Raw genomic sequence first — 27,638 nt, forward strand, 5'->3', positions numbered from 1 at the left:
AGAACTAAGTTACCTTAATTAAGAAATATATTTAAGTATCTACAAAATAAGTAGGTACCAGCAGATAGGCTTGGTACAGTGTTCATATGTTAGAACATAGAAAGTAGCTTCACTTTCAGTGAGTAGAAGTAATAAAAATAGAACGCTTTAGCCCTAAATTACCAGGCCTATAAAGCAATAAATAAATAAATATAAATATATTTAAAGCGAGACAGAGCGAACTAACTTTGACCTTCTAGAAGAGATGACCTGTGCCGAGAGAACCAGAGATGGCTGCGAGACAACGTTGAGAGGTATGAACCACCAGCAACATCCGCAGACCTGAAATTGACCAGCGACCAACAAGTTTGAGGAAAAAAAAAGCAGAATAATTTTTAGTCCTAGCGCTTGGTGCATTTTGAGAAAAAATAATGTTTTTAAAGTTTTACTTAATAGTGGTCTCTTTTTACATAGAAAAATGAGTGCATCTTTGAGCAACAGTAAGCATACATATGTAAACCTATTTTACATACAGAGTAGTATTATTATTAAATCTTGAGATAAATTTTAAGTACAGAGTAGTAAATCTTTAGAGAGTTTTTTATACAAAGTTTTAGAAAATACAGTTTCATGTTTTAGGTAAAAGTAATATTACATATTTTTAAGGTAATAGAGATAACATAGTAAAAGGTCAAAAGGTCAAAGTATAAATAATTGTAGGCAAGCAAACAGAGAAAATAGTGGCGTCTTAAAAATAAAAAGAAAGATGTGCACAGTGCATTACAGAGCTCAAAAATAGTAAAGAGAGATTGTCACAGACTGTGACAACAATATTTATAAAATAAAGCGTGGCCCCATACGTTGGGTGTCAAATGTAACAGGCTATATTGGTGTTTTGGGTTTTAAGAGCTATGGACTATCAGTGGTACTCAGGGTTCGTGGGTCTGACGCTCTATTGTCACACTACACGTCTGTGATATTCCTAAAAATCTATTTAATAACTAGAATTAATTTTAAACAGGGAGAATGAGAAAGTATTGGGCGCCAGCACGCTGTAAAGCGTACAGAAAGGTGAAAACTAAGATGAGAAAAGGAAACTATTGTTTAAGCTCGAGACAATTAAATATAATATCAATATTTTACACAAAACAGTAGTACAGTAAGGCAGTACAGAAAATAACCTTATGCTATTATCATACTAAGAACACTATGCTATGGCTCCCGTACAAAGCGACCAGAGAATATCTGCACCAGCTTCTTCACATGGCTGCGGAAATCTCAGTGACTTGATCGCGTTCGACAATCAATTTCCTCTCCTGTCACTTTTTCAAACAAAAACCTACGCTCAGAGCCAAGGAATTTTGCCAGGCATTGCAAACAATGTCCCAAACAATATTTGAAAATTATAATATTAAAAGACCAACGATACCGAGTACCAATATTTTTGAAGAATTAAACCTAAATATTTCAACCATTAAAGAAAATATTTAATGCTAAATAAGAACCATAAAGTTTCCTAGAGCAACAGCTCGCCACTAAGCGTTGAAATGTCTCGCTGTGCGGATAGATGGCGCTGAAAACAATCCTGTACCTGTCTTATTACAATGTCGCTGTGAGTATGGAACTAAAAAAAAAAGAAATTGCCTCAGTTACGTTTGAAACGTAACAACACTAGCGGCTTAAGATGCATTATAGCGGCCAAAACGGCTACTGTGGATCTTAAAGCTATACATGGACCTCTTAAAGACCTTGATGTCACCAGAGCCTGTAAGCTTAGAATATGTAGCTATTCTACAGCCGTTCTATGTCTTTAGGTGATAAAATATGTGCTAAGTGTCGCTTAATTGTTTGTTGGGTTATTATGCCGGATCCTGTGAGGAATGGCTAACGCATTTCCTGGTGTCAGTAAAGAGCGATACGCTGAGGAAATAACCTGAAAATTTTGTTATGTTCTGTCTCTCTGTCTGTTTCTATCTGTTTCTCTCTGTTCTGTTGTATTGTTTCCTAAAAGTCCTGTTAATAAATAAGCACATTAAGCGCCACTTTCACCATCCCACTAAACCGGGGATAGCCGGTCAAAGCGTTAACCCAGTGTCAAATTGTATAGGTAACCACGGTAACTCCAGGTTTAACCGATTAACCCCGGGCTATTGAATGATGCAAGTGGCCCTTGACATCGACTACATACATACCTACTTCCGATAATGATTTGTTTACTTACTATGAGTAAACGAAATACTCCTTTGAGATCATTATTATCTTTATTAAATAAATAAATTGAAATTGTATTTGGAATTATTGGCACCAAATAATACAAGTACCTAGTTCAATAAGTATCAAAAACGCTGAGGTCTGTATTTTGCGTCACGCCAATACCTGAGCCACCCGCGCAGAACTGGCATTTACGACTATATCAGACAATATTATATAACAACATTATTAGGTATATACTTGGAGATATTCTTCTGTACTTCCCCTTTGAATTGGGACTACGTAAAAGGCAGATATGAAAGAAACGTTTTCATTTGAAGATCACATATGAGAGATCATTGATGTTTTTATTCGAAGTACATTTATGGTTTCCTATATTAATATTTATGGAAAGGTAAACAAGAATTTGTAAAGAATGTTAATAATGTTATCATTTGCGGCATTGTTGTTGCGCTGCTATCTGCTGGAGACGACCGTGCTGCATCACTGCCGGAAATGCCAAAATGTCAATTTATCGAGAAATGTGTACTAGGTTTGACGTCTTCCGAGGTGATTTCTCTCTGCAATACTGCAGCAGTAATTCTGGTGCAGTCTGAATCCGAACGTCACACGTAGCAAGTTGTTATAACTTATTAATTAAGCGATAATTCGAAAATTGTGAACGTATTTATAATCTGATCATGTAGAAAAATAACTTCTTGACAACATACTTATTACAGATGTAGTGAATAATTATTTTACATCGTATTTTTTCGGAAACGTATGAACGAACTCTTGCTATTTCAAAAAGTACTAAGGTTGACTGAAGTAGCATGACAAATACGAACGTTTCCAAGAAAATTTGATCGAAAACAATTACCTACACAAAAAGTTTCAAGATGATGTTGGAAAGTGTCTTTGTAAACTAATAGAATCTTGTTTATAGGTTACTGCATAAACGCACGTAGAACAAGTTTAAATATTTGAATAAATATACAGCTTTTGTTCGCGTGCGTGATGCTGTCACATTCGTTTAGACCCTTCTGCTGAATAGCCTAAATTTATATCAGTGCCTATTTCCTCGACAATATACTTCTTCATGTAGATCATCATAGTTTCCTTTACGCCCAGATTCAACAGATGAATCACTTTGGTCTCGTGTAGCATAGAAAAATACTTTTTCCTAAGATTAATTTTCATCGAAGCAATAATAGCAATAAGATACCTATTTGATATTACACGCTGGGGGCCACAGACGTAACTTTACACAATAAAAAAACCCTATAGTAGAGCCCCACGTTGGGCGCCAGAAACGTAACTTTCACCATTAAAAAAACTCTATAGTAGAGCCCCACGTTGGGCGCCAAAAACGTAACTATACCATAAATCCCTAAAGAATACACTTTCCACGGAACTACATATTAAGAAAGTTTCTCCCATCAAATCAGCTTTATCAGACATACAATATTTACTGGCTTAACAAGTTAAACTGAAGCTGGAACAATGCCAACGCGGGAGTACACCTCGAATAACTTCCGAGATATTTATACACCCAATTTTCACTTTATTATAATTCGGATGCCGAAGGAAGAGTGCCAAGAAAAGTCATGGAATTGGTATTATAATAGAAACTTTTTTGAGATAACTTGTAAGTTATTTTATAGGTTTACTGACATACCTATTTATGCGTTTTTTATGACATTGGAAGCAAACAAGCAGACGATTAAGATAAGATATAGCATGATGGTTAGCGATTGTGCGTGACAAGTGCGTTGACCCCCTTTAAGATGGAAGTACGCTCTTTTATCTTCCAAGTTTAGTCTTCCAAACTTTAAAGATAAATTAAAGTAAGTAAGTAATCATTTATTGTCAGATTGTGCAATGCCAGTATACAAACAAAAAAAATGGCTTACTCAAAAATGTTCTGATTTAGAAGGAATTTATTATAAATAATTTGGAAATAGATTTAATATTTTTTTTTTATAATTGAATAATGTAAAATAGTGTTATTTGTAAGTTGAGACCTGCAAACTATGTCTATGTATTATGATTAATTTATATTTCATGAGTTTCATGACCTCAACCCAACAGTACGCTGTCACAGCGACCTAACAAGGAATCTTTCTGTGTTTAATTTTGCAAAAATTCATTAAAGTTATGAAACAACAGTAAAGTTCCCAAAGTTTGCGGGCGCCCAGCTGTGGGCATAATTGGTTCCGCACTTATAATTAGCAATCAAAAGGTACACTTAGAGACTATAAAATATTTTTTAGGGTTCCGTACCTCAAAAGGAAAAAACTGAACCCCTATAGGATCACTCGTGCGTCTGTCTGTCTGTCCGTCTGTCACAGCCTATTTTCTCGGAAACTACTGGACCAATTAAGTTGAAAATTGGTACACATGTGTAAATTAGTTGTAAATGTAATTAATTAATGGTATGATAAGTAATAAATTAGTGACCCAAAGATGGTTTTTTTTATAATTTTAAATCCCCCCCCCCCTTGTCTCCAAAACTACTAGGTCTAAAATTTAGAAAAAAAAACTCGTAATAGTTCTTTACCTATAATATGCAGTCAAGCGTGAGTCGGACTTTTGTACGGAACCCCAGAAAAGGCCACACTTGCACTTGGCCGGTTTTTTTATAATGTTAAACCCTTTTCTGGTCTATTTAACTGTGTTGTAATGTTTTGCTGTCTTACCGAAAATATCAAGAAATGGTATTTCTTACAGTGATTGCTTAAAGCAGCGGTCGGCAACCTTTTACCAGCCAAGGGCCAAATAGTAGTTACCGAAGTTGACGCGAGCCGCATTTTGTTAATATTTATGACTTTATTAGACATTGTCGTTTGTCAATATTACATAAAAAATAGTCAGGAAGGCTCGCGGGCCGGTTGTTGCCGACCGCTAGCTTAAAGGAAAAAATCGTCATTTTTTTCCTTTTATGAGAAAATAGTGAACATTCTAAGCTTACTAAACTTAGGCCCACTTGCAACAACCCACAAACCCGAGGTTAAGCGGTTAAACCGTTAACCTAATGTCAAATTGTACTGGTTACCATGGCAACTCCATCTCCGGTTAACCCTGGATTAGTAGAGTGGTGCAAGTGGCCCTTATTTATCTACATTACTATACTGAAATAGTAATCAAATAACAAGTTACAAGTAACAATGTATTACAGTAGGCAACCAAACAATAATTAGCTTGTATATCTGCGAAAAAAGAAAACGGTATTTCCAATTGTCTATGTAAAAAGCTCGAAATATAAAAAAAAACACACGCTTTTAATAAATTTCTCATGTAAATATATCCCAAAAACAATTAACAACGTATCATATTTTTCCCAAAGCTAAACAGTAGGTACCTATATTCTCTTTGCTCAGTCCAACTATTATAATAAAATCATCACGTGTTAATATGAATTATTTCACCGCGAGCTGTATTAACTATTTAGCAACTGTGTAATGACTGGTATGCCTAATTGTTAATACATAATTTAATTTGAATGTTGGATTTCATGTGGAATAATAGTTTTGCGCATAATTAAATACGTAATAATCACATTTTAAACTAACTTTTGTCAGCGCATTTTTCAAAACAGGGTGCCTAGCCAAGGTGACAATCGTTTGCGCTACAATAACGAAACGCTTTGTGTCTCTCTTTCACTCTTCCATATTAGTACGACAGTGATACTGCGTTTCGTTTGCTACGGAGCTTAAGGGTTTGGCATGTTGGCTACGCACCCAGTTACGAGTATTATTAGCGATTGGCAATAAAAGTTAGTGCGCTTACTCTCACACGTTTACATCGCTCTACTATATATAACCTGTAACCTAAGCCTGTAACTTATGTTATTTCAGACAATTTAGATCTATAATCCAAGCAAGTAGTATCCTTTCAACGTCCACCTCACACGGCGACCGTGCCAGGATTACATTCGTGACATTTTATATCACATTTAATTTTTAATGATTGGTTTTATAAAATAAATGGAACTCATTCCACAGTTCATGAAGAATATTGCGTTTTAATTAAAGAATTAGGTACCTAAACAAATAATGGCCAAAACAACTGACCTAGGAGTAATTACTCGTACTGCGTTGTTAGGCTTTTTTTTAAATTAATATTTGGCAAGTAATTATAATGTAATGGGTTGATACCTGAATATATAACATTTTTTTATTAAAGATTAATATAATGGGGAATTTGTTTAAATCTAACCACATTTTGGATACCTATACTTCAAAATAGCAACGTTTGTTAAATTGTTGTTGTTGATTATTAAAGATGTAATACTAACATACTATTTATAAGTGCTTGTTACTAGGCTAACATGAATAAAGTATGCTTGAACTTTGAATTTTGATGTAGGTATTTACTTTGAATTTTAACAATCAATGTACCATTTTACCAAGGACCTGAATAAATCAAATAAATGTACGAGTAAACTGTCACTCAGGATCCCAACAGCACACTGGGAATGTTTGAATTGTTGATCAATACTCGCACGTATCTTGTATGTACTCGTACACTACAACGCCATGAAAACGAGCCATCTTGAAAGAAGATTTCCGTATAATGTGCCCCTTTTTCACTGATTTTGTGTGTACGTACAATGTCGGTTAAGATTTGTCACTGTCCAAATAAACCGCGTAGTGACGTACGTAGATCCGTATGTAAGAATATTAATATTCTTACATACGAAATATTTTCGAGAGAAATATTTTCCAAGGAATACTGAACTCGATTATGCCGTGAAAAAATAGTTTTTTTTTCTTGGCCCCAATATTTTTATTTAAAAGTTTGCAAGTTGGATTTTGCAAGTCGTGCTTGACATAATCGCAACACACAATCGCGACACAGCCTTACAAATATGTTCGTTAAATATTATCATAGTATTGAATATTCAGAATGTAAGACAAATCGTCAATAACTCTATTCACCTATAAACAGAATTCATTTTAGTATAAGGTTTCAATAACTGGCCACCATCCAATAACTAGTCACATTATACTGAAATTAATTCTGTTTATAGGTGAATAGAATTCATTTTTAATACCAGGTGGCTAGTTATTAAACATTTACCAGCGAACATGCCCAGCATGCATACATTAAGCATGTCGAGCGTTTTTCGATTTAAAATACGCGAATGACCCGTTCTTAATCCTCACGGAAGTTTTGTTATAAAAAGTGGCCAGTGGGTAATTGAAGAATTACCCTATAGTAGATAAATCTTAAATATTTCCCGAGACATCACTACTCGTATTCCCAATAATCGTGCGTTCCCGACCCTTTGCGGTTGCTGTCGTCTTGTCAGAATCCCCATTGACAAGACACGAGGAGACCGCAATTCCCATTGCGAGAGAGTTGGGTTGAATTCTCGAGTAAACTTTGTGTTACTCGAGCCATTCACAATCGTATAAGTTTTTGACGAAAAAGTATTTCTGGTACAAGCTTTTATCGCTGACTTTACTTCTATTTCCACAGGCAACTAGTACTCATCGAGACAATTCTAATAATCCAATCACAATAAAATTAGTTTGCGTTGTTTTATCACAAGAGTTTCTAAGGGCAACTCCTGTTCCCATCAAACAAATCAGCTCGATGGTAGGTAGCATAATATTACATTGTCACCCAACTTACACATGTATGCAAATTTTCAGCTTCATTGAAAACCGGGAAGTGGGTCTAACTTGCAAGATTTGGTTACTAATACACAGACAACGGGACCGGTGAAACTAAATTGAATTGATTTTTAAATAAAAGTTGTAATGTAATGTAATCTGCGCGAGCTCCGGATTGAGAACTGGCGAGAAACGTCACAGGACTGGAATCAGTGGCGAGCAGTCGTGTTGGAGGCCAAGACACACTTTGGGTCGCTGCGCCAGAGGAGTAAGTATGTAATGTAATAAAAATAAATTATGATGCAACACAAAACTCCATTCTAGATACCTAGGGTTAGATAAAAGGCTATTCACTTAGAGAATTTCACTAAAAAAAAAATCTCAATTAGGTACCTATACTGGTATCAGGAATACACACAGTCCTATGACTTGTTCTTGGCAAGCATTTATAATAACACCCCTTCGGGCCCCTAATACCTTCTCTAGTAGGCTTCTAGTAGGCCCTTCGAGTACTTTATGTCGTTTCGCGGGCTTTGGACAGCCCTTGGCTATTTCCAAAGGGATGAAGAGTACCTAATGATGAATATTGTTAAAATAAAGGGCCTTATTTTAGACTTTTCTATTATCCCTCGGTTTGTGTGTAAAAAACATAATGAACCCTTTATATTTTTTATCAAGCCAAGGTTTTACCGTGGTGGTTTTGATGTTTGATGATGTTTGATATTTAATTACACACTTCGTTACGATAAGGGTAGGTACAGGCGTATAGCACTATATCTACCCGTATGAATGTTCTGCCTTAACAGCCACTGGAGTCTAAACTATATTGAGAATTCACCCAAACCACTAGTGTTTTCATTCGACAGTGTGACGTGCGTTCGCGTTACCTACTATTTGAATCCGAAAGTCACCTGTATTAAAATTCGGTTGCAAGCTTAAATATCTATTACAGCTAAATGACAATTACTACACCTTATAAAACAAAGTCAGTCAGTCAAAAACTACTGGACGGACTTTCATGCAGTTTTCACATATCAATAGAGTGATTCCTGGGGAAGGTTCAGGTGTATAATTTGCTAACCCGCGCGAAGCCAGGGCGGGTAGCTAGTTATTTCTAAAATAATCAACATATTAGGTAGCCCGATACTGTTCAATTTAGTACAGTGAAATTAAATAACAATTTGAATATTAAGCCTACATCGTTATACAAGCATTACTTTTACTATACAACGTAATAACAACCTTGTGTATATCATTTTACGATTGGTTTTAAAAAGCATAGATCTAAATGTGGATACAAAACGAGGCCACTGATTCGCTTTGACACTGTGCTTACTAATTACTATGTACATAATTATTAAATAAGTACTTTATGTAGCACGTGTTAAAACACGCACGTGTTAAAGCTTAAAATGGCGACTAAAACGTAAAATTTGAATATTATAACTAAGAAGTAGTGAAAAAAATTGAGAAAGGTATGTTGAGATAGTTTGGAAATATGGAAAGAAGACTAACAAAGAGAGTGTATAAGGGAGAAGAAGAAGTGGGAGTTAGAAGGGGTAGATCTCGGCGGACTTTCTCTGAAGAAAGGCCAGGTCAAGAGCACCCTAAACCGGCGAGCGTGTATGAATGTTATGAAAGTGAAGGAAGCGAAAGAGGTATGTCAGGATCAAAGCAAATCGAAATCCGTGGCCTCAGCCTACCCCTTCGGGAAATTGGCATCTATGTATGTATGTATGAATCATCATTTAATCTTCTTTTGCGCTTTGTTCTTAACTTTTCAATTATTGATGGAAAAACTCCAAGGGAAATGAAATAAATTGTCTGTTAAAGACGCTTACAGGTTTAAACATTTTTTTATGGCTTTCCCCTCTTGTTTTGGCAGGAGGGATTTTGCCAATGACGACGTTTTAAGACGTACCACGCACGATAAGAATGTTCGGTGAATAATTTTGATTTGGTATAGGAATTTGCTGGGAACCTAAAACAAAAACATTTATTGTTATGGACATCACAGACAACACATGACATATGTACAGTTTATTAGAAAAAGAAGAGAGGAAAGGGCGATAGTTTTGACAGTTAGGAAGCATGCCGACATAAGGAAAAAAATAAGAAATGGACTATAATGTAAGATGGGTTTTAACGTTATTTTGTTATATTATATTCCATTTCATTCGCATCGCCTCGCCAACAAACTGTTTTACAGTTTGCCGAAACTTTAATTATAGGTAACATTGTACTTTGAGTTTTGTAAAAATACTAAAAAAAAAACAAATTCGGTTGTCAAGAGGACCAGCGGCTAAATGAGCCGTAGCAAAAATGGTGGGACAATGCTTCATGATAAAGGATGACTCACGTTAGACCGGGCCGTGTCCGGGCCGGAGCTTCCGGCGCTTCGTTTTCTATGGAACCACGTGATCATGGCCATCTGTCATAGAAAAGTAAGCTCCGAAAGCTCTGGCCCGGATACGGCCCGGTCTAACGTGAGTCATCCTTAATTGTATAACACTGAAAAAAAGGAAATTGTTTTGGGGTATATTCCATTATTAAACTAATGAAGTGAATAAAAAAACATGTACCTACACAAAATCGTTTTTCTTGGTATAACTTTAGATTCTAAACTTCAGTGGGGTCCCCATATTGCTACTCTTTCGAGTAGACTGAGTTCTGCAGCTTTTGTAGTGAGCAAAATCCGTCAGTTAACTGATGTGAAAACAGCTCGATTAGTATATTTTAGTTACTTCCATAGCATTATGGCATATGGTATTTTACTGTGGGGCGGTGCTTCAGAGATAAATACCATTTTTGTTCTGCAGAAGCGGGCTATTCGAGCAATATATAAATTGAACCATAGAGACTCACTTAGAGATAAATTCAAGGAAATTGACATAATGACAGTGCACTGTCAATATATTTATGAGAATATTCTGTATGTACATAAAAATATTGTTAATTTTAGGAAAAATTGTGACATTCATAATATTAATACTAGAAATAAACATAAGCTCGCAGTGCCCTTCACACGGCTCCATAAAATTAAAAAATCATTCATGGGTAATTGTGTAAGATTTTATAATAAACTTCCAAACCATATTACTGAATTATCAATTAATAAATTTAAAAATTATGTAAAGCGTAAACTTATTTCTAAAGCTTATTATACCACACAAGACTACATGAGTGATAAAACAACGTGGGATTAATGGTGACTCGAAATAGATAATTCAATGTATGTACTTCTTTGTTAAGTTTTATTGACATTTGTTATTGACATTTAGATTTTATTCTAGAAACATTCTAGACTAGTATTTTTTATACAATTTTTTTTTATGTTTGACGATCTTTTTGTGAAATTCTTAGTATTAAATTTGATCTGTATAATAATCCAATATTACTATGGAATAATATTAACTTCAATAAATTGCTCTGATAATTAGCTTAAGATAATATATTATTATGTAAAACGTTCATAAGTGCTTGTTACTAGGCCTACATGAATAAAGTATTTTTGACTTTGACTGTGACTTTGACTTTGAATCTTAGATCTTGTATGATTGATTGATTGATTGATTGATTAATTGTAAGATTATTTTGGCATCATGTCAGTTATCTGAACATTTAAAATTTAATAGAGTAAAGCCCACAAACACGCCTCTATTCTTCTCTCTTATAAATAAAAATATAATGGCCTTAGAATAATTTAATAATTATAATAACTATAATAAGCTAACTTTTCACGTTCGTTAACATACCAAATTGTACGCACGCGTAAAATTCATTATTAAACTGGTTCCAACCTACCAAACGTAAAAAGAAAACAATACCTACCTTGAATAAAATTTGGTACCTAGATAAATAAATAAAAAAGAAAATAATAAGTCAAAGATTTTAAGATGATATTTATGACATAGTCATCAGTAGCGTGCCTAGGGTTTTGGAGTAGGGCAAGCCGAAAGATATGTTTTCGTAATAACTGTCCAATCTTCACTCTTCGGGGTCAAATGCATCTGCTAGCGTGACGAGGCGAGCTAATCATAGCGCACGTCTGCTACGGAATGAATAATGTCATTTTGTATTTTGTTAGACAAATAGCTCGAGCTTGGTTTGTCGCTTTGAACATGTTTTTCTAGAACGCCGTCATATTTTGATAGCAACGATACAAGTTCCAAAAAATTGCCCCTATTTAATGAAGTGTTTGACTCATCGTGTCCTCTAAAAGGAAGTTCTTGCTGTGCTAAATGGCACACAATATCGACTAACCTCTGAAAAACACTACGATTGTTGTCAACACGCATGTTATGTTTTGATATTTCTTCTGATAATTGTCGCGACAAAGAGGCCTCGATCCTTTGTTTCCCAAAATTGCTAAAAGAAATCACTGCACACATATGTTTACCGGAATTCATGTGCCTCTTTATTGCTCCAGATAAATTATTTAAATCGTTATAGCCAGAAGTATTCCAAACGTTAATATCGTTCGAAAAAAATATGCAACACCAGCAATTCATCTTATTTGTATGGGAACAACCAACAATCCAATGAGTTTTGTAGACGGCCCTACAGAAATTTCTCTTACGCGACTGACTTGACTGAGAAATACACAAGTCGGGTGTTGGTTTTGCCGCGGAAATTAGGTCCCGTTTTTCGACAAAGGTCAAAGACTTTACCTTGTTTTGGTTGACTAAAACGTGGACGCATTTCAAACCGTCACAAGGAACCACTTCTTGATCCATTGTTAACACTTATTAAACTAAGCGCCACAACGATGAACAAATTCACATTCACTATTTAATCAAATTCACTTAAACAAACTTTCGTTACTTTCGACTCGACCACTGACTCGGCTCAACTAAATAATAATACACTTGAAGTAAACGCGAACGCGCGCTGTGCGAACTTATGCAGCTAACTTCACACAAAATCCAAGCATAAATCGTCTTATAAAATTGCTATACATACCAACAAATAGTTACATCGTTCTTTGACGGTTTGTAGGCTGATAGTGCCCAGAGCGGGACGAAAAAGCAAGCACGGTTGCAAGCCAACGAGTGCGAGTTCGAGCAGGATAGCTAGAACATCCTCCGCCTGATTTAGTTCGCGCGGACGAGGCGCCACGCCGCGGCATAATTTTGCAACACGCTCGTGCCGCGGTTCGAGGCCGCTGTGGCTTGAATTTAATAATACGGGTTCGTTTGGCGCGCGATTTTCAAAATAATCTTTATTGATCTTATCACTACGTAATTTCGGTAAGGCAATTAGTTGCCTTAGGGCAAGCCCGGCTTTTGGGCTTGTATGGAAGTCCCGCCACTGATAGTCATTAGTTTCATATATCATTATTCATTTGAAAACTAGGTACACCAAAAAATGCGCAAACAGGCTCATCTCATGCATTATTATGACTGTATCCGTAAGTATGGAAAATGTAAGTTTTTTTTATGTTTATTTTTGTAGGTAATGATGATCTTTATGATTACCGCAAAACAAATTTTAGTGGACCAAATCAACAGGAAACTAGCCAGTCGGTGTAGACCCTCCATCAAGCAGCGCACTTACACAGACTTACTTACACGCAATCCATTGTCTATGGCTAACATGGGTGAGCCATTGTTGCCAGCGGTCAGCCCGTGTGATTCTCATTGTAGGACTTGTAGGAATACAGTATACCTACACACTCACGTTTAGGTCACAGAATAAATAATAATATACCGGGTGTGGCCTGTAACACGAGCAAATAATTAAAACATAGATTGTACTCCTCAAACGATGACGCTTTTGTTCAACAACTTTTAAAAAGTATGAAGTATTTAGAGTTCCTATTTTTCATACAAAATGAATATTATCATCAATGGACGCCATCGCCACGCCATATCATTGTGATTGGCGTTGCTTGTCACCCCTTAAACATAACAAATTTCGCAATACATTGCGTCTTAGAATAAACTTTAAAATGTATTAAAAATCAAACCACAAGTTATTTTTAAAAGTTGCTGAACAAATGTTGGTCAGTATGAGGAGTACAGCCTACAGTTTAATTTTTTGCTCGTATTACAGGCCGCACCCGGTATATAGTCCTCCTCATCGTTTTCGATGACGGCGACCCTAAATAAATATTATGGACGTTGTTGTGAGCCCTTATGTGGCTGGCCAGGCCGAACTTGGTCTTAAACACGGTATTGAATAGGTAACACTTGCACTGCGTATAATGAAAATCGCTACAGACTTTTCGTGGCCTAAATCTAACGCTGTTATTAAACCTAAATAAGTAAATAAAAATTGCTGTGTTGGTGGGCCCGAGCAATCGAGTCGCTAATACTGGTCGGAAGGGAACAGGAATGCCAACTGATCCAAGATAATGTTCCACAATGCAACCTGCGTCGCGCCCGGTCACTGAATAATAGCCAAATCGTTGATTTATGGGCGTGAATGCAAAATTTTACATTAATCGTTACTTTTAGTCGATTTTGAACTCTATTTTGTAGCGGCTTGAGTTTAGTTTTCTTTATATTTTAGCTTCGATTCTTAAGTGAGGAAATATGTTTGATGCATAGATTTATAAGGCATAGATTCCTAGTCCGTACACCCCCAGTGAAGTCATTTCAAGTGCGACGCCACGTCACACTCGTATCGTCGTATTCGAACGGCCGTCGCAGTACTCTAAGTCAAATCGGTGTGTGTACACCTCCCGTTTAAAAATCAAAAACTACAGGAAATATGGTTGTTTGTACAGTGAATTGGTGTCACAACACATCATATAATAAAAACAAACCGCCCGATATTACATTTTACGCGTAAGTACGAGTTTAAGGTGATATTTTTACATAATCGTAAATACAAAAATCCAAATTTTCGTCAGCTGCCATTTCTTCTAAATGTTGCCAGTGTAGTGAATTTTTTTTTTCCTCCAAATGGGACATGACGTCTACATTCTAAAATAAATACGCTCAATTGAATTTCATTGTATAATTGTAGAAAATTATAATTAAGTTAATTATTTAGGTATTTAGTTTTTTTCTTATTTTTATTATGTGTAATGTTCGTTTCAGTTTTCTGACTGATCTGCTGTCTGCGAGATGGAAGGAAAAAATTAGACTAAATCGGAATGACGCAATATGGAAACATTGGAAACCGACTAAACACAGTCGAATATGCTCTGTCATATTTAAATGTATTCTTAATATTTTATGCATATTTATTTTGTAAAAAAAAATATTAATACTTATCAGCTATTTATTTAAACCTTATTTCACAAAGTACAGAAATGCAATAAATCCCAAAATAAACAAAAAGCTTTTGCTACAAAATCGAATCTACACACTTCCTAATTATTAATAACCAAGTGTGGATGTTGTTAAAAATCCCCTACTTTGAGAGATGTAAATGAATACTGGCAACATATTTTGTATATATGTGTGTGTTTGCTGAGCGTAAAACACGAGCGTCGCACTCACACATCCATCGTGTTTCGGCTTCACTTTTGGCAGGTTCAGTGTATTAGACTAGACAAAAAAATTCAAAATCGCTCTCCTTCTTGATGCGACTGGCAAATCATATTACTTTTTGGCAACCGGGTTTTTTAACCTAATTAGACCCCGCTGAATCCGAATTTGCCGGTTGCTCGATCGAAATCTTGACCGGAAGTGAGATATTTGACATTAAAGGTCCCTTTTTTTCGATTTTTCGTAAATAACTCTTAAACGGTGGCGCATAGCAAAAAATTTTCTATTACATAAGTAATCTACATAAAATTGCCTATAAGAAAGATTCAGTACAATTTTTCGCTAGGATCAATATTCAAAGAGATTTCAACGCGGGAAATTTAATTATAATCACTTCTAAGGTCCCGTTTTTTAGATTTTCGTAAATAACTCATAAACGGTGGCCAATATCAAAAAATGTTGTTAGACGTTAATAATCTACATAAAATTTTGAATAAAAAAGATTCAGTACACTTATCGCAGGGATCAATATTTAAAAAGATAATAAAGAGGGAAAGTTAATTATAATAAATTCTAAGGTTCTTTGTTTTTATTTTTTCGTTAACAATTTGAAAAGTATGACTCATAGCAAAACAAATCTTATACATAAATATTAAACGTAAAATTTCCTACAAGAAACATTCAGAACACTTTTCGCTAGGATCAATATGTAAAAAGACAAAGCACCGGGTAAGTTAATTATAATCAATTTTAAAGTCCCTTTTTAGTTTTTTGTAAATAACTCGTAAACGGTGACCCATAGCAAAATAGGTTTTTAAAAACAAATTATCTACATAAAATTTCCTCCAAAAAACATCTAGAACACTTTTCTCTAGGATCAATATTTCAAGCGATATTAAAGGAAGAAAGTCAATTACAATCAGTTCACAGGTCACTTTTTTTTAGTTTTTCGTAAATAACTCGTAAACGGTAACCCGTTGCAAAACAATATTCTACATAAATACTAAACATAAAATTGTCCACAAAAAAGGTTCTGTACACTTTTTGGCTACGATCAATATTTAAAGAGGTATTAAAGGGGGTAAGTTAATTATATTCAATTTCCAGGTCCCTATTTTTAGGTTGTCGTCTATATAGGTAAAGAACTAGTTTATTTTATTTTATTTTAAAAATGTAGACCCAGTAGTTTCGGAGATAAAGGGGATGATGGTCATTTTTTGTATTTTAATGTTTTATTTTATCTCCTAAACTATTGGGACTAAAATTTTGAATAAATATACAGAATAGAACCTCTATAGATGACAGGAAAACCTATTAGAATTATGCAGTCAAGCGCGAGTCGGGCATTACTTAGTTTTTGAACCAATCTCGACAGGTTTTTTAAAGGCAATCACTCGCGTTTCACATATACAAAATACATTGTTAAAAATTCGGTAATGTACGGAACCCTTGCAACGCGAGTCCAACTCGCGCTTGGCCGGTTTATTTTCATTTTGAGGTACGGAACCCTAAAAAGAGAAAAGTGTTCCATATGTTTTTCGTAGAAAATTTTATATCGATTATTTATTTACAAGAACATTAAGAACTTATTTTGCTATGAGCCTTATTTTACGAGTCATTTACGAAAACCTAAAAATAGGGACCTGGAAATTGATTATAATTAACTTACCCCCTTTAATACCTCTTTAAATATTGATCGTAGCGAAAAAGTGTACAGAACCTTTTTTGTGGACAATTTTATGTTTAGTATTTATGTAGAATATTGTTTTGCAACGGGCCACCGTTTACAAGTTATTTACGAAACTCTAAAAAAAAGTGACCTGTGAACTGATTGTAATTAACTTTCTTCCTTTAATATCGCTTGAAATATTGATCCTAGAGAAAAGTGTTCTAGATGTTTTTTGGAGGAAATTTTATGTAGATAATTTGTTCTTAAAAACCTATTTTGCTATGGGACACCGTTTACGAGTTATTTACAAAAAACTAAAAAGGGACTTTAAAATTTATTATAATTAACTTACCCGCTGCTTTGTCTTTTTAAATATTGATCCTAGCGAAAAGTGTTCTAAATGTTTCTTGTAGGAAATTTTACGTTTATTATTTATGTATAAGATTTTTTTTTGCTATGAGTCATACTTTTCAAATTATTAACGAAAAAATAAAAACAAGGAACCTTAGAATTTATTATAATTAACTTACCCTCTTTATTATCTTTTTAAATATTGATCCCTGCGAAAAGTGTACTGAATCTTTTTTATTTAAAATTTTGTGTAGATTATTAAAGTCTAACAACATTTTTTGATATTGGCCACCGTTTATGAGTTATTTACGAAAACCTAAAAAACGGGACCTTAGAAGTGATTATAATTAAATTTCCCGCGTTGAAATCTCTTTGAATATTGATCCTAGCGAAAAATTGTACCGAATGTTTCTTGTAGGCAATTTTATGCAAATTACTTATGTAATAGAACATTTTTTGCTATGCGCCACCGTTTAAGAGTTATTTACGAAAAACGAAAAAAAGGGACCTTTAATGTCAAATATCTCACTTCCGGTCAAGAATTCGATCAAGCAACCGGCAAATTCGGATTCAGCGGGGTCTAATTAGGTTAAAAAACCCGGTTGCCAAAAAGTAATATGCTTTGCCAGTCGAAATCGTTTTTATGAAAAATATGACCAGTCTATATGGGGACTATCTGTCTATGCGTTATTAGTTTAAGGTTTGATGTAAATGGCGGCACATTATGAATATAATTATGAAATGTTTCTAAAAGCTCGTATAAACCGATTGCTATGAATAATATCTGATGACATACAATATTTCCATTTCTCACTAAATACAGCTAGAATACTCTAGATGGAGAGTTATCGAAGCATTATAAGTATATCTAATGACAAACGTAAGAAAAGTAGACACTGGGTACATAATTATATACCTACTGCTTACAAACAATAATATACCTAATCTTATGGTAAGTTTCGGATTGCATGGGAATGTATGTCTTTAAAACTATATATCACTTGAACCATAAAACAAGGTATTTTTTAATTGCTAATAATGTGTCATATTAAACAATATAAAACAATATGTTTTATTATGTACCCGCTGAAAACAAAAAATAACCCCCTAACTTACACTAGGGCTGATTTAGACGGCGCGCAAACTCGCATGCGATTTTAGTTTCATTGCGGACTGTGGATTACGTCCAATTCAACCGACCAATCAAAAGCCGCAATGGTATGAAACTCGCATGCGAGTTCTCGCATCGTCTGAATCGGGCTTTAAACGTACCTCGTGCGGGGTATATCGGAAGATCTCGTGCGTGCCACGATACCACTTGACGGAGTGTAACGCAGGGTCGTTGCGTTGCCGCGTATACTGGCAACGGAGTTCAGCCTCCTTGCTAGGGTCCGTCCACCGCGGGACCTCTAGCGAGGTTATTGTGTGGGACACCGTTCGAGCTGGAACAAAGAAAAACGCATTTTAATCTGGGACCACTGTTAAGAGCCCCAGATTAACAGTTCACCGGTAGGTGACAGTTCCAAACAACTGACAGGCTGATATCGTCCGGAAAACTGGTAATCTGTGGGCCCCTTTAATCAATATTAAAATATATATTTAAGTAAACAGTTTGAAGTTTTGAATGCTTAAAGTAGGTTTTTGAGTTTTCTATGTTTTCAATCAATCAATTAAAATATTTATTTTTGGCCATGAGTTACAGAGATGTTATTAGAATGTACAACGGTCTTCATGTCCTGCGTCATATAGGCGCAGTATTGCAGCACTATAGCTGCAGTATTGCAGCGCCAGGTTACTACCGACTGCAACGCCGTAAATGTCAACATTTCGGCCAGAAGCATCGATTTTTTGCTGTTTTAGTTGTACAAATACAAATGTAAATAAGTGAGTGCATATACTAGACGCCACACCTCTCAGACTCCATTACCGCCTGAAGGCTAGGCTAAGTAAACACATTTATTTCAATGACAGTAATTGTTTACGTAGGCACGAGCATGTAGGTACCAATTCATATTAAATGATTGTTACCATTACCTGGCTAAGTAATAAACCTTTTCTCAAAAATGGACGGCAAAGTCGACTTTGCCGTCTAAAAAATAGGTCGCGAAGCGCGTAGTTTATGGTCAGTCAAAAATTAAAAAGTTTAAAACATTGCAGTCCTGATTTTGGGACTGCAATGTTGCATACAAATTCCATTATTTGTCGAGTTCCAAACTTTTTAAAAGTTGAAATGGCCATATCAAATGAAGGCACAGGCCCATTAAACAGCCAAACAGATGATTAGTACCGCGACTTTTTAGCTGTCTCAAATAGTTTGGCGTATTTTCGGCAGAAAAATACACTTCAATTTTTTTTATTAAAAAATAAAAAGGCGGTAAGGGCTTTTTTCTGTGAAAATATATACGTAGAACGTTGGTTTTGTAAAATATTTCTATGATGTTTATATTTCTTGCACCATTTTTGAGAAAAGCACTATATATGACTCGGCTGGAAGGCTACTTGCTGGCTTCGGATTCAATTAAACGGACTCCCAAGGTCGTCCGTTTAAAACGAATCCTCAGCCTGCAAGTAGCTACTTCCGAGCCTCGACAATAATGTACTATTTTTCCTACTCGTCGACTATAATTCTTGAATTAAGATTTCTTATACCATACTTCAATTGGGTATTTTTAATGTATGGGCTCCCAACTCAACTATAATATTCATTACGATACAGTTTAGTCAACTATAATGAAATTGACCAATCAGAGCTCTCCGCGATCAACAGGACGAAACAAAACCAAAGCTCAAATTAATTATTTATTTTAGGTTATACAGTAGAAACAATTGGTTCATAAGTCAGAAACGCGCATGTGACACCCTTAAAATAGCAACATCCATAGACTACGGAAACCACTTAGTGTTGCTTGTTAGTCTCCATAGGCTACGGTGGCCAAAATCGAGAAAACAACTGTCTAAAAAATTAACTTAGCACGGAGCAAGTACCAGGGCCTCATGAGTTACGAGAAGGTGTCGTTGACCAACACGCCGGGCGCGGCGGCGGGGGCGCGTACCAGTATGAAGGTAGGTAGGCGGCTGCTTGCGTATCTTAGCTGTGTATACTTTTGGTTTGGTTTGTTTGTATGATTCTACTAATTTAAAGTATTATTTTTGTTGGCTCGTAGAAAAAGTATTGTATACAATAGTGATATAATCAAGCTTTTCAATCTCGTACCTGAGTTAGGCAACTCAGCAAGCTTCGTTGCCTAAACACGGTACTCGACTGAAAAGCTCTCTATTATATCACGATTGTATAAAATATAGGGGTGTACCGACTAGTCGCCGACTAGTCGGGAAAGCCGACTATCCGGCCACATTTGTAGTCGGCGATTAGTCGGCGACTAGTCGGCAAAAATGGCCGATTAGTCGGCACTTTATTAGTGAAAGAAAAACAGAAAAAAAGAAACCAACAGTCAATATTTACCATATGTTTTATGTCTATTTTACCAAAATACCTATTCAGGGTGTGAAAACTTTTGTTCATATCTTTTGATCGTTTGATCGTAATCGTATGGTAGTGGGCTGGTGTTTTCCTCTACAGGTCGATCTCAACTGATTCTCGTGTAATTTCATGGCCAAGTATACTGCCTATACTTAAAGGATTTTATTATACTTAATTCAGTTTTTGTTTTTTTTTTAATGGTGGAGCCATGGGGAACTATTAATGTTATTGCAAAATTTAGAAACTTATAAACAGGGTACGTTGCTCGTAAAGACGCTGACCACAGAGGATAGGTTCTTAACTGGCAACTACGTACGAGAAATAGAGCCTTGGAAATACCTCCTACAAGTTGTACCTATTGACGGTCTGCTCGGAATCGCAAATTAAAAAGAAAGACAGAAATTGAACGAGGATTCTTGTGATAGGTCTTTGAACCTGTAGAGAACACCTTTTAGCCAAGCAAATATATGAATAGCGCAACCAAAAGAGCAAAACTATTGTTTTTCACCTGAATTTATACGAAACTAATGATCTGGCCGACTAGCCGACTAGTCGGCCGACTAATCGGCCATTCGAACGCCGATTAGTCGGCTAGTCGGCTAGTCGGCCAAATCAATAGTCGGTACATCACTAATAAAATACTATTACTAAACAGGTCAATGCAACAGTAAGTACACTGACAACAGACCTGCTAGCATGAGCTGCGTTCTCGTATCGTGCCTTCCAGATCGGTAATTACCTACTTTAAATTAAGTATAATATCAAAGTCGACTCGGTTAAAAAAATTCACGTAGCCTGTTAAAAACAAGACAAGCGAGAAAACCCAAGCACCGAGCAAAATAAGCCTCTAGTTTTTGCGCCGCAACTTAATTCATTTTCGAGCCAAGTCCACAAAAATAAGTCTACTCGACTTCATAAAACTTCCTTCGCTAAACTTTTGTACCCGAGACAAGACAAATATTATGAAGTTACTCTTACACGGAACATTTGTTCGTTTTGCGTAATAAGTTACGTCTTGTGCAGATTTTTTTTTTTTTTATGAATGGGCTTGCGAATTTTAATAAAATTTTAATTTATTGATTGAGAGAAAATGGAGTTTTCAATGTGAAGATGTAACACAATACATTCAACTGTCGTACATACGTAGTGCATAATTTTATTGTTTTCCATCGTAATTTCTCGGAAACGTTCGTTTTTGTCATACTGTTTCATTCAACCTCAGTACTTTTTGTTTCGAGACTGACTGAAATAGCAAGTCACGTTCGTAAGTTTCCGTGAAAATTTAACAAAGCAGAGCTGTTTTTATATTGGATTATAACAATCATTACTCTGTAGAACGTTGTCGCTGGTTTATTGCAAAGTATTACCGCGACGAAATTAATGTGGCGGGGGAAAGACAAGCAAAACGGAGTCAGACAAGAAAATACAGAAAACCAATACGCGGCGTCACAGTATTGGTAACAACAGTAAACACAATTTTAAACAAAAAATTGAAAAATTCACCGCTTTGAAAATCATCGATCTCTTAAGCGATTTCGCTGCCTAACCTTATCATAAGCGCACAAATCTTTCCATTCCTCAAGCCGCAAAACGAGTAGACGAATCGCCTGATGATCTCAATTACCATCATCTTCCTCGCCATGTCCCGGCATATGGCCACGGCTCATGGGAGCCTGGGGTCTGCTTGGCAATTAATCCCAAGAATTGGCGTAGGCACTAGTTTATACGAAAGCTACTGCCGTCTGACCTTCCAACCCAGAGGGTAAACTAGGCCTTATTGGGATTAGTTCGGTTTACTCACGATGTTTTTCTTCACCGAAAAGCGACTGGTAAATATCAAATGATATTTCGTACATAAGTTCCGAAAAACTCATTGGTATGAGCCGGGGTTCGAAACCGCGACTTCCAGATTGAAAGTCGCACGCTCTTACCGCTAGGCCACCAGCGCTCCCATGATAGTCAATTACCGTTGCCCTCGAACACCAGCAACACTAAAAGTTGCCGACCTTTAAGATGGGGGTATGCTCTTTTTTGAGTCGTCTCAAAGTCGTACCATAACAAAATCAAAACTCTAACAAATAGTACTTATAATCTGAACACCTTTCCTGCAGGGTTTCAACCGCCATCCGTTTGCAAACACACAAAGTTCAAGACTCCGCTTCCGAACTCGTGGAAAACTATTTTTTCTCTAAACTCCAGACTTAACTTTCAAATATTTGACCGCTTTACAAAGAGAAAGTAATTAATGGCTCTCATTTCCTTAGTTTCGTCTTAATTAAGGCGTCCTTCGCTTTGTTCCGTGTCCTGCAAAAACGTTTTTGCGCTTAAAAGTAAAATTTCTGTGGTCAAATAATCGTTAAGCTAAATTTAGGATACTTAAAACGGAATTTCTGATAACGTCACGCCGACGCCGACCTGATTTACTTAATTAGAATTTTGTGCTTTAAATTTGTTTTATAATTCCTCATTATGGTACCTGTTTTAAAAAGTGTTAAGTGTGTAGTGTGTTTTGTAAGTGTTAAACAATTTTTTTTGGCCTGCTTGGCTCTTGTGACTTTCGATTCAATTTCGATTATGAATAAGAGTATCATTTAGACCATGTATTCTTATTTAGCCTAGGCCGGTATACAATTCAATCAATCAAACGATCACTCAATCATTAATCAGTTGATTGATCAAATAATTCATCTAGTTACATTTATAGCCGTTCAATCCAATCTAAATATAACAATAAACTTTTCAAGGATAGACTCTGTTGTGGAAAGTTGTTGATTTGTCTAGCATAGACCAATATTTGGGACTAACCTGGTGTATGACGTGGAGTTGTCTTCAGGGGCCCCTGTTCCTTCGATGATGAATGTAGCAACCTCATAGGCTGGCGTCGAGAGACTTCTTCAATTTGTGCTGAACACTTTGATCTTTGATTTTTTGTTTTATATAAGTAGCTCAAGCTTACGGAGCGAGCAGTTAACAGCGGCGTTTCGATTTTGAGATCGTTAGGAAAAGTAATAACGGCAACACTCGAGCTTCCAGTGTTGCGCGCTTTCAAAAAGCGTTCCGTTGCAGGCTTATCCCGTTTTGGAATATGCTAGTCGATTAAGTATTAACCGATTGAAAAATAATAAAAAGAAAATACGTAGTATTTGTGCGTACATATACAAAAGTACCGAACATGCCGCCGGCCATAAAATAATGCTTATTTTATCTAAGAACTATTATACAGAATGCTATACTAACTTAGGACTAAAAACATGTAATGCTATACCTAAGGGATGCCTATTCAACAGGCAGTGGGCAGACCTTAACTACAGGTCGCTTAGTAAGAGTATTACCGATGCGTACAGTTACGACTCTAGTAATACCGTCGGCGCCGGGATGCAGTTGATGCACGCGCGCGAGACGCCATTGCAATGGTGGCAGTGTGTTGTCTATCAACACTACTACCGAACCCTCCCGAAGGGGTGTGTTAGTATTGTCGTGGAACCATTTACCTCTTGGTTGAAGCTGGTGTAAATATTCTACGCTCCAGCGTTTCCAAAAATGTTGAACAGCTTGTTGAATAACCTGCCATCTAGCGAGGCGGTTTGGATTGTCGTTAGACAAGTCAAATTCAGGTAAAGACGTTAATGGTTCCCCGATGAGGAAATGTCCAGGAGTAAGGGGTAATGGATCAGTAGGATCATTACTGAGTTGACAGAGAGGTCTGGAATTACAGACCGCTTCAATTTGACAGATTAAAGTATTAAATTCGTCCTGAGTTAGTTTTAGTGTACCTATGACACGATGTAAGTGTCGTTTCAGACTACCTACGGCTCGTTCGACGAGACCGGCAAAATGCGAAGCATATGAAGGATTAAACTGCCAGGTGATGTGCATGTTTGTCAGCTGGCTGTTTATAGCAGTCTGATTTGACTCGTTTCGCAGAAACATGAAAAGTTCGGAAAGATATCTGTCGCAACCTACGAAATTCCGTCCGCAGTCGGAACGGATTGTTTTGCAATACCCGCGTCGGGATATGAACCTACGCAATGCGTTCATAAAAGATTCGGTTGAAAGATCAGGAACTAATTCCAAATGGATTGCTTTCGTTGATTGGCAAACGAACACGCATACATATGATTTATAAACTTTCGCGTTACGAAGTTTACTTGATTTAAGAAAGAAATGTCCCGCAAAATCAACGGAAGTATTTAAGAAGGGACGAAGTGATCGAACCCTAGTAGTAGGTAACTGAGCCATTGATGGCTGTGGTGCGACAGGTCGTGCACGAACACACGATACGCAGCGTCGTGTACGCATACGCACAGCATCGCGAGCACACAGGATCCAGTAGGTCTGTGCGAGGGCAAACTGTAAAGTTTGAGGTCCCACATGTAAATGGGTTTTATGATAGGAATCTATCAGAAGATTCGTGAAATGATGTTTCTTGGGTAACAGAATTTGATGCTTGGCATCATACGGTACGTTGGCCCGATTTATTCTGCCGCCGACCCTGAGGAGTCCGGCATCGTCCAAGAAAGGTTTCAGTTTCTGAAGACTTTTAGTACATCTGTCGTCGTCCTTGAGACGCGAGATGTCGTCGGAAAAGCATTCACTTTGGACAAGTGATATAATTCGACTGAGAGCTTGTTTGGTCTCAGGAACTGTGACATGTTTAGTCGTAGGACTATTAGTTTTACGACATTTGTTTATGAATCTTAACATATACGAAATGACGCGTAGCATCCTTGGAAGCGATGAAAATCGCTCAATGAACTCTAAGCTTTTGGGTTCATTGGTTTGTGTGAGAAGAACATGCTTGCGACGTTCTTCGTCGGTGTGACATACGACGTTAGTCTTAGGCCACTCAGACTCATTTTGACTGAGCCAAGAAGGTCCCGTGAACCATAGTTGATGGTTCAACTGAGATGGGAGAACACCACGCGACGCGGGGTCTGCGGGGTTGTCTGCGGATTGAACGTGGTGCCACTGCGAGGCAGGCACGTTGCTTGTTGTCTCCGCTATGCGGTTAGACACGTATGTCCGCCACTTGTCTGGAGACGAACGTAACCAGGCAAGAGTTATAGTCGAATCGGACCAAGCGTAGACTTGGTCGAAAGACAATCTACTGCTGTAAGCAGTGAGGACCTTTTTTATCAATTTTGATAAGAGATGAGCACCACATAGCTCCAATCTCGGAATAGTGAGCCGTTTTAGCGGCGCAACTTTTGTTTTACCTATGAGAAGGTGGGTGCTGATAGCACCGTTTGAATCAACGACACGAATGTAGACGCAGGCGGCGTACGCCTTTTTAGATGCGTCTGAGAAGCCATGAAGTGACACTTGATGTGTGCTAGGAAGCACATGACGAGGTAATGCAATGTCTTGTAGCAACGGCAGTTCGTCGATGAACCGAAACCACAAGTCGCAGATACCCTGTGGAGGAGCAGCATCCCAACCTGAGCCTGATACCCATAAAAGTTGGATTAAATGCTTCACGAATACAGTCATTGGACTTAGAAATCCGAGGGGATCGTAAATCTTGGCGATTTCTGACAACATTATACGCTTTGTACATTTGCGTGAGTTAGCTACTCCATCCGTTTGATAGGAAAAAACGTCAGATTTAGGGTTCCACTTGAGCCCTAAGACCTTGACGGAAGTGTCAGTGTCAAGTGCTGACAGAATGAGTGCGTCATCGTGATTGGACGCATCATCGTTTAAATGCGATAAGAACTCAGAACTATTACTGGTCCATTTGCGGAGTTCGAAGGTTCCTGCTTTGCAAATGGAAGTTAGTTGATGCTGAAGAGTGATAGCATCTTCAACCGTATCAACTCCAGTAACAACATCATCAACGAATACTTCGTTGAGAAGTACTTGCGAGGCAAGTGGGAAGTTAGCAGCTTCATCAATTGCTAACTGACGAAGTGTTCGCAAAGCGAGAAAAGGCGCGGAAGCGACGCCGAATGTGACAGAGCACATACGATATTCCTTTACGGGATCGTGGGGAGAGAATCTCCAAAGAATCCGATGGAAGTCACGGTGTTCTTTACAAAGACCGATGTAGCGATACATCATTTTGAGATCAGCCGTAAAGACAATTTTATGAAGTCGGTACTTCAGTAAAATTTCAGAAATGTCTTGATGCAATTTCTGACCAGTAAGAAGATTATCGTTAAGAGAACGACCTGATGTAGTCTTACATGAAGCGTCGTACACGATACGATACTTCGTAGTAACCGTAGTGGATGTGGAACTCTTCACCACAACGTGATGGGGTAGGTAGTAGGGGGGAGTGCCAGGACTCGCTGAGTCAGTAACTGGCTCCATATGTCCCAAGTCTAAATATTCTTGGATACATTTGTTATAGTTCTCACGTAAGGCAGGGTCGCGAGACAGGCGTGCCTCTAGTTTAGTTAAACGTGAGAGAGCTATAGTACGAGAATCGCCCAACGGCGGAGCATTCTCTTTGAAGGGTAGAGAAACTGTATATTTCCCATTTGCATCTCGTGTGTGAGTATCGACGAAGATCGACTCACAGCGTAATTCATCTTTTGTAAGATGTGGATGTTATGGTATGGATTCCAATTCCCAGAACTTTTGAAGTTTCATGTCAAGTTGGCAAGTGCTCAAGTTGACACTTAGTCGTTTCATACTTTCATATGAAATTCTACCACCTATCAAATAACCAAAAATGCTATTGATGGCCACAGGTGTGCCCGGTGGACCCTTGATATTATCCAGTAGCAGTATGCTATCCAGATAGTCAGATCCCAGTAGCAGTTCAACAGGCCGTGTTGAACGCAGTTCTGGATCAGCTAGATCAAGTTTTTGAAGGTGTTGAAACTTCTGAATGTTCCCAATTGATTTAGGAATATAAGCTATGTAGCTTGTCAAGTCCAGTATGATATAAGCTTCGATATGAA

The 27,638-nt window shown here is 37.0% G+C and overlaps 1 protein-coding gene across 1 annotated transcript in view; it reads right to left on the reverse strand.

Moving 5' to 3' along the window:
- Positions 1-27,638, reverse strand: part of LOC134667801 (uncharacterized) — a 183,713-nt gene that overhangs the window by 63,556 nt on the left and 92,519 nt on the right. The window contains exon 2 of the mRNA XM_063525208.1: positions 18,522-18,691. Within this exon, the coding sequence (XP_063381278.1) occupies positions 18,522-18,691 (170 nt within the window). The remainder of the gene's footprint in view (positions 1-18,521; positions 18,692-27,638) is intronic.

This window comes from Cydia fagiglandana, chromosome 9 (assembly GCF_963556715.1).
Source record: "Cydia fagiglandana chromosome 9, ilCydFagi1.1, whole genome shotgun sequence".
Classification (NCBI taxonomy): Eukaryota; Metazoa; Arthropoda; class Insecta; order Lepidoptera; family Tortricidae; genus Cydia; species Cydia fagiglandana.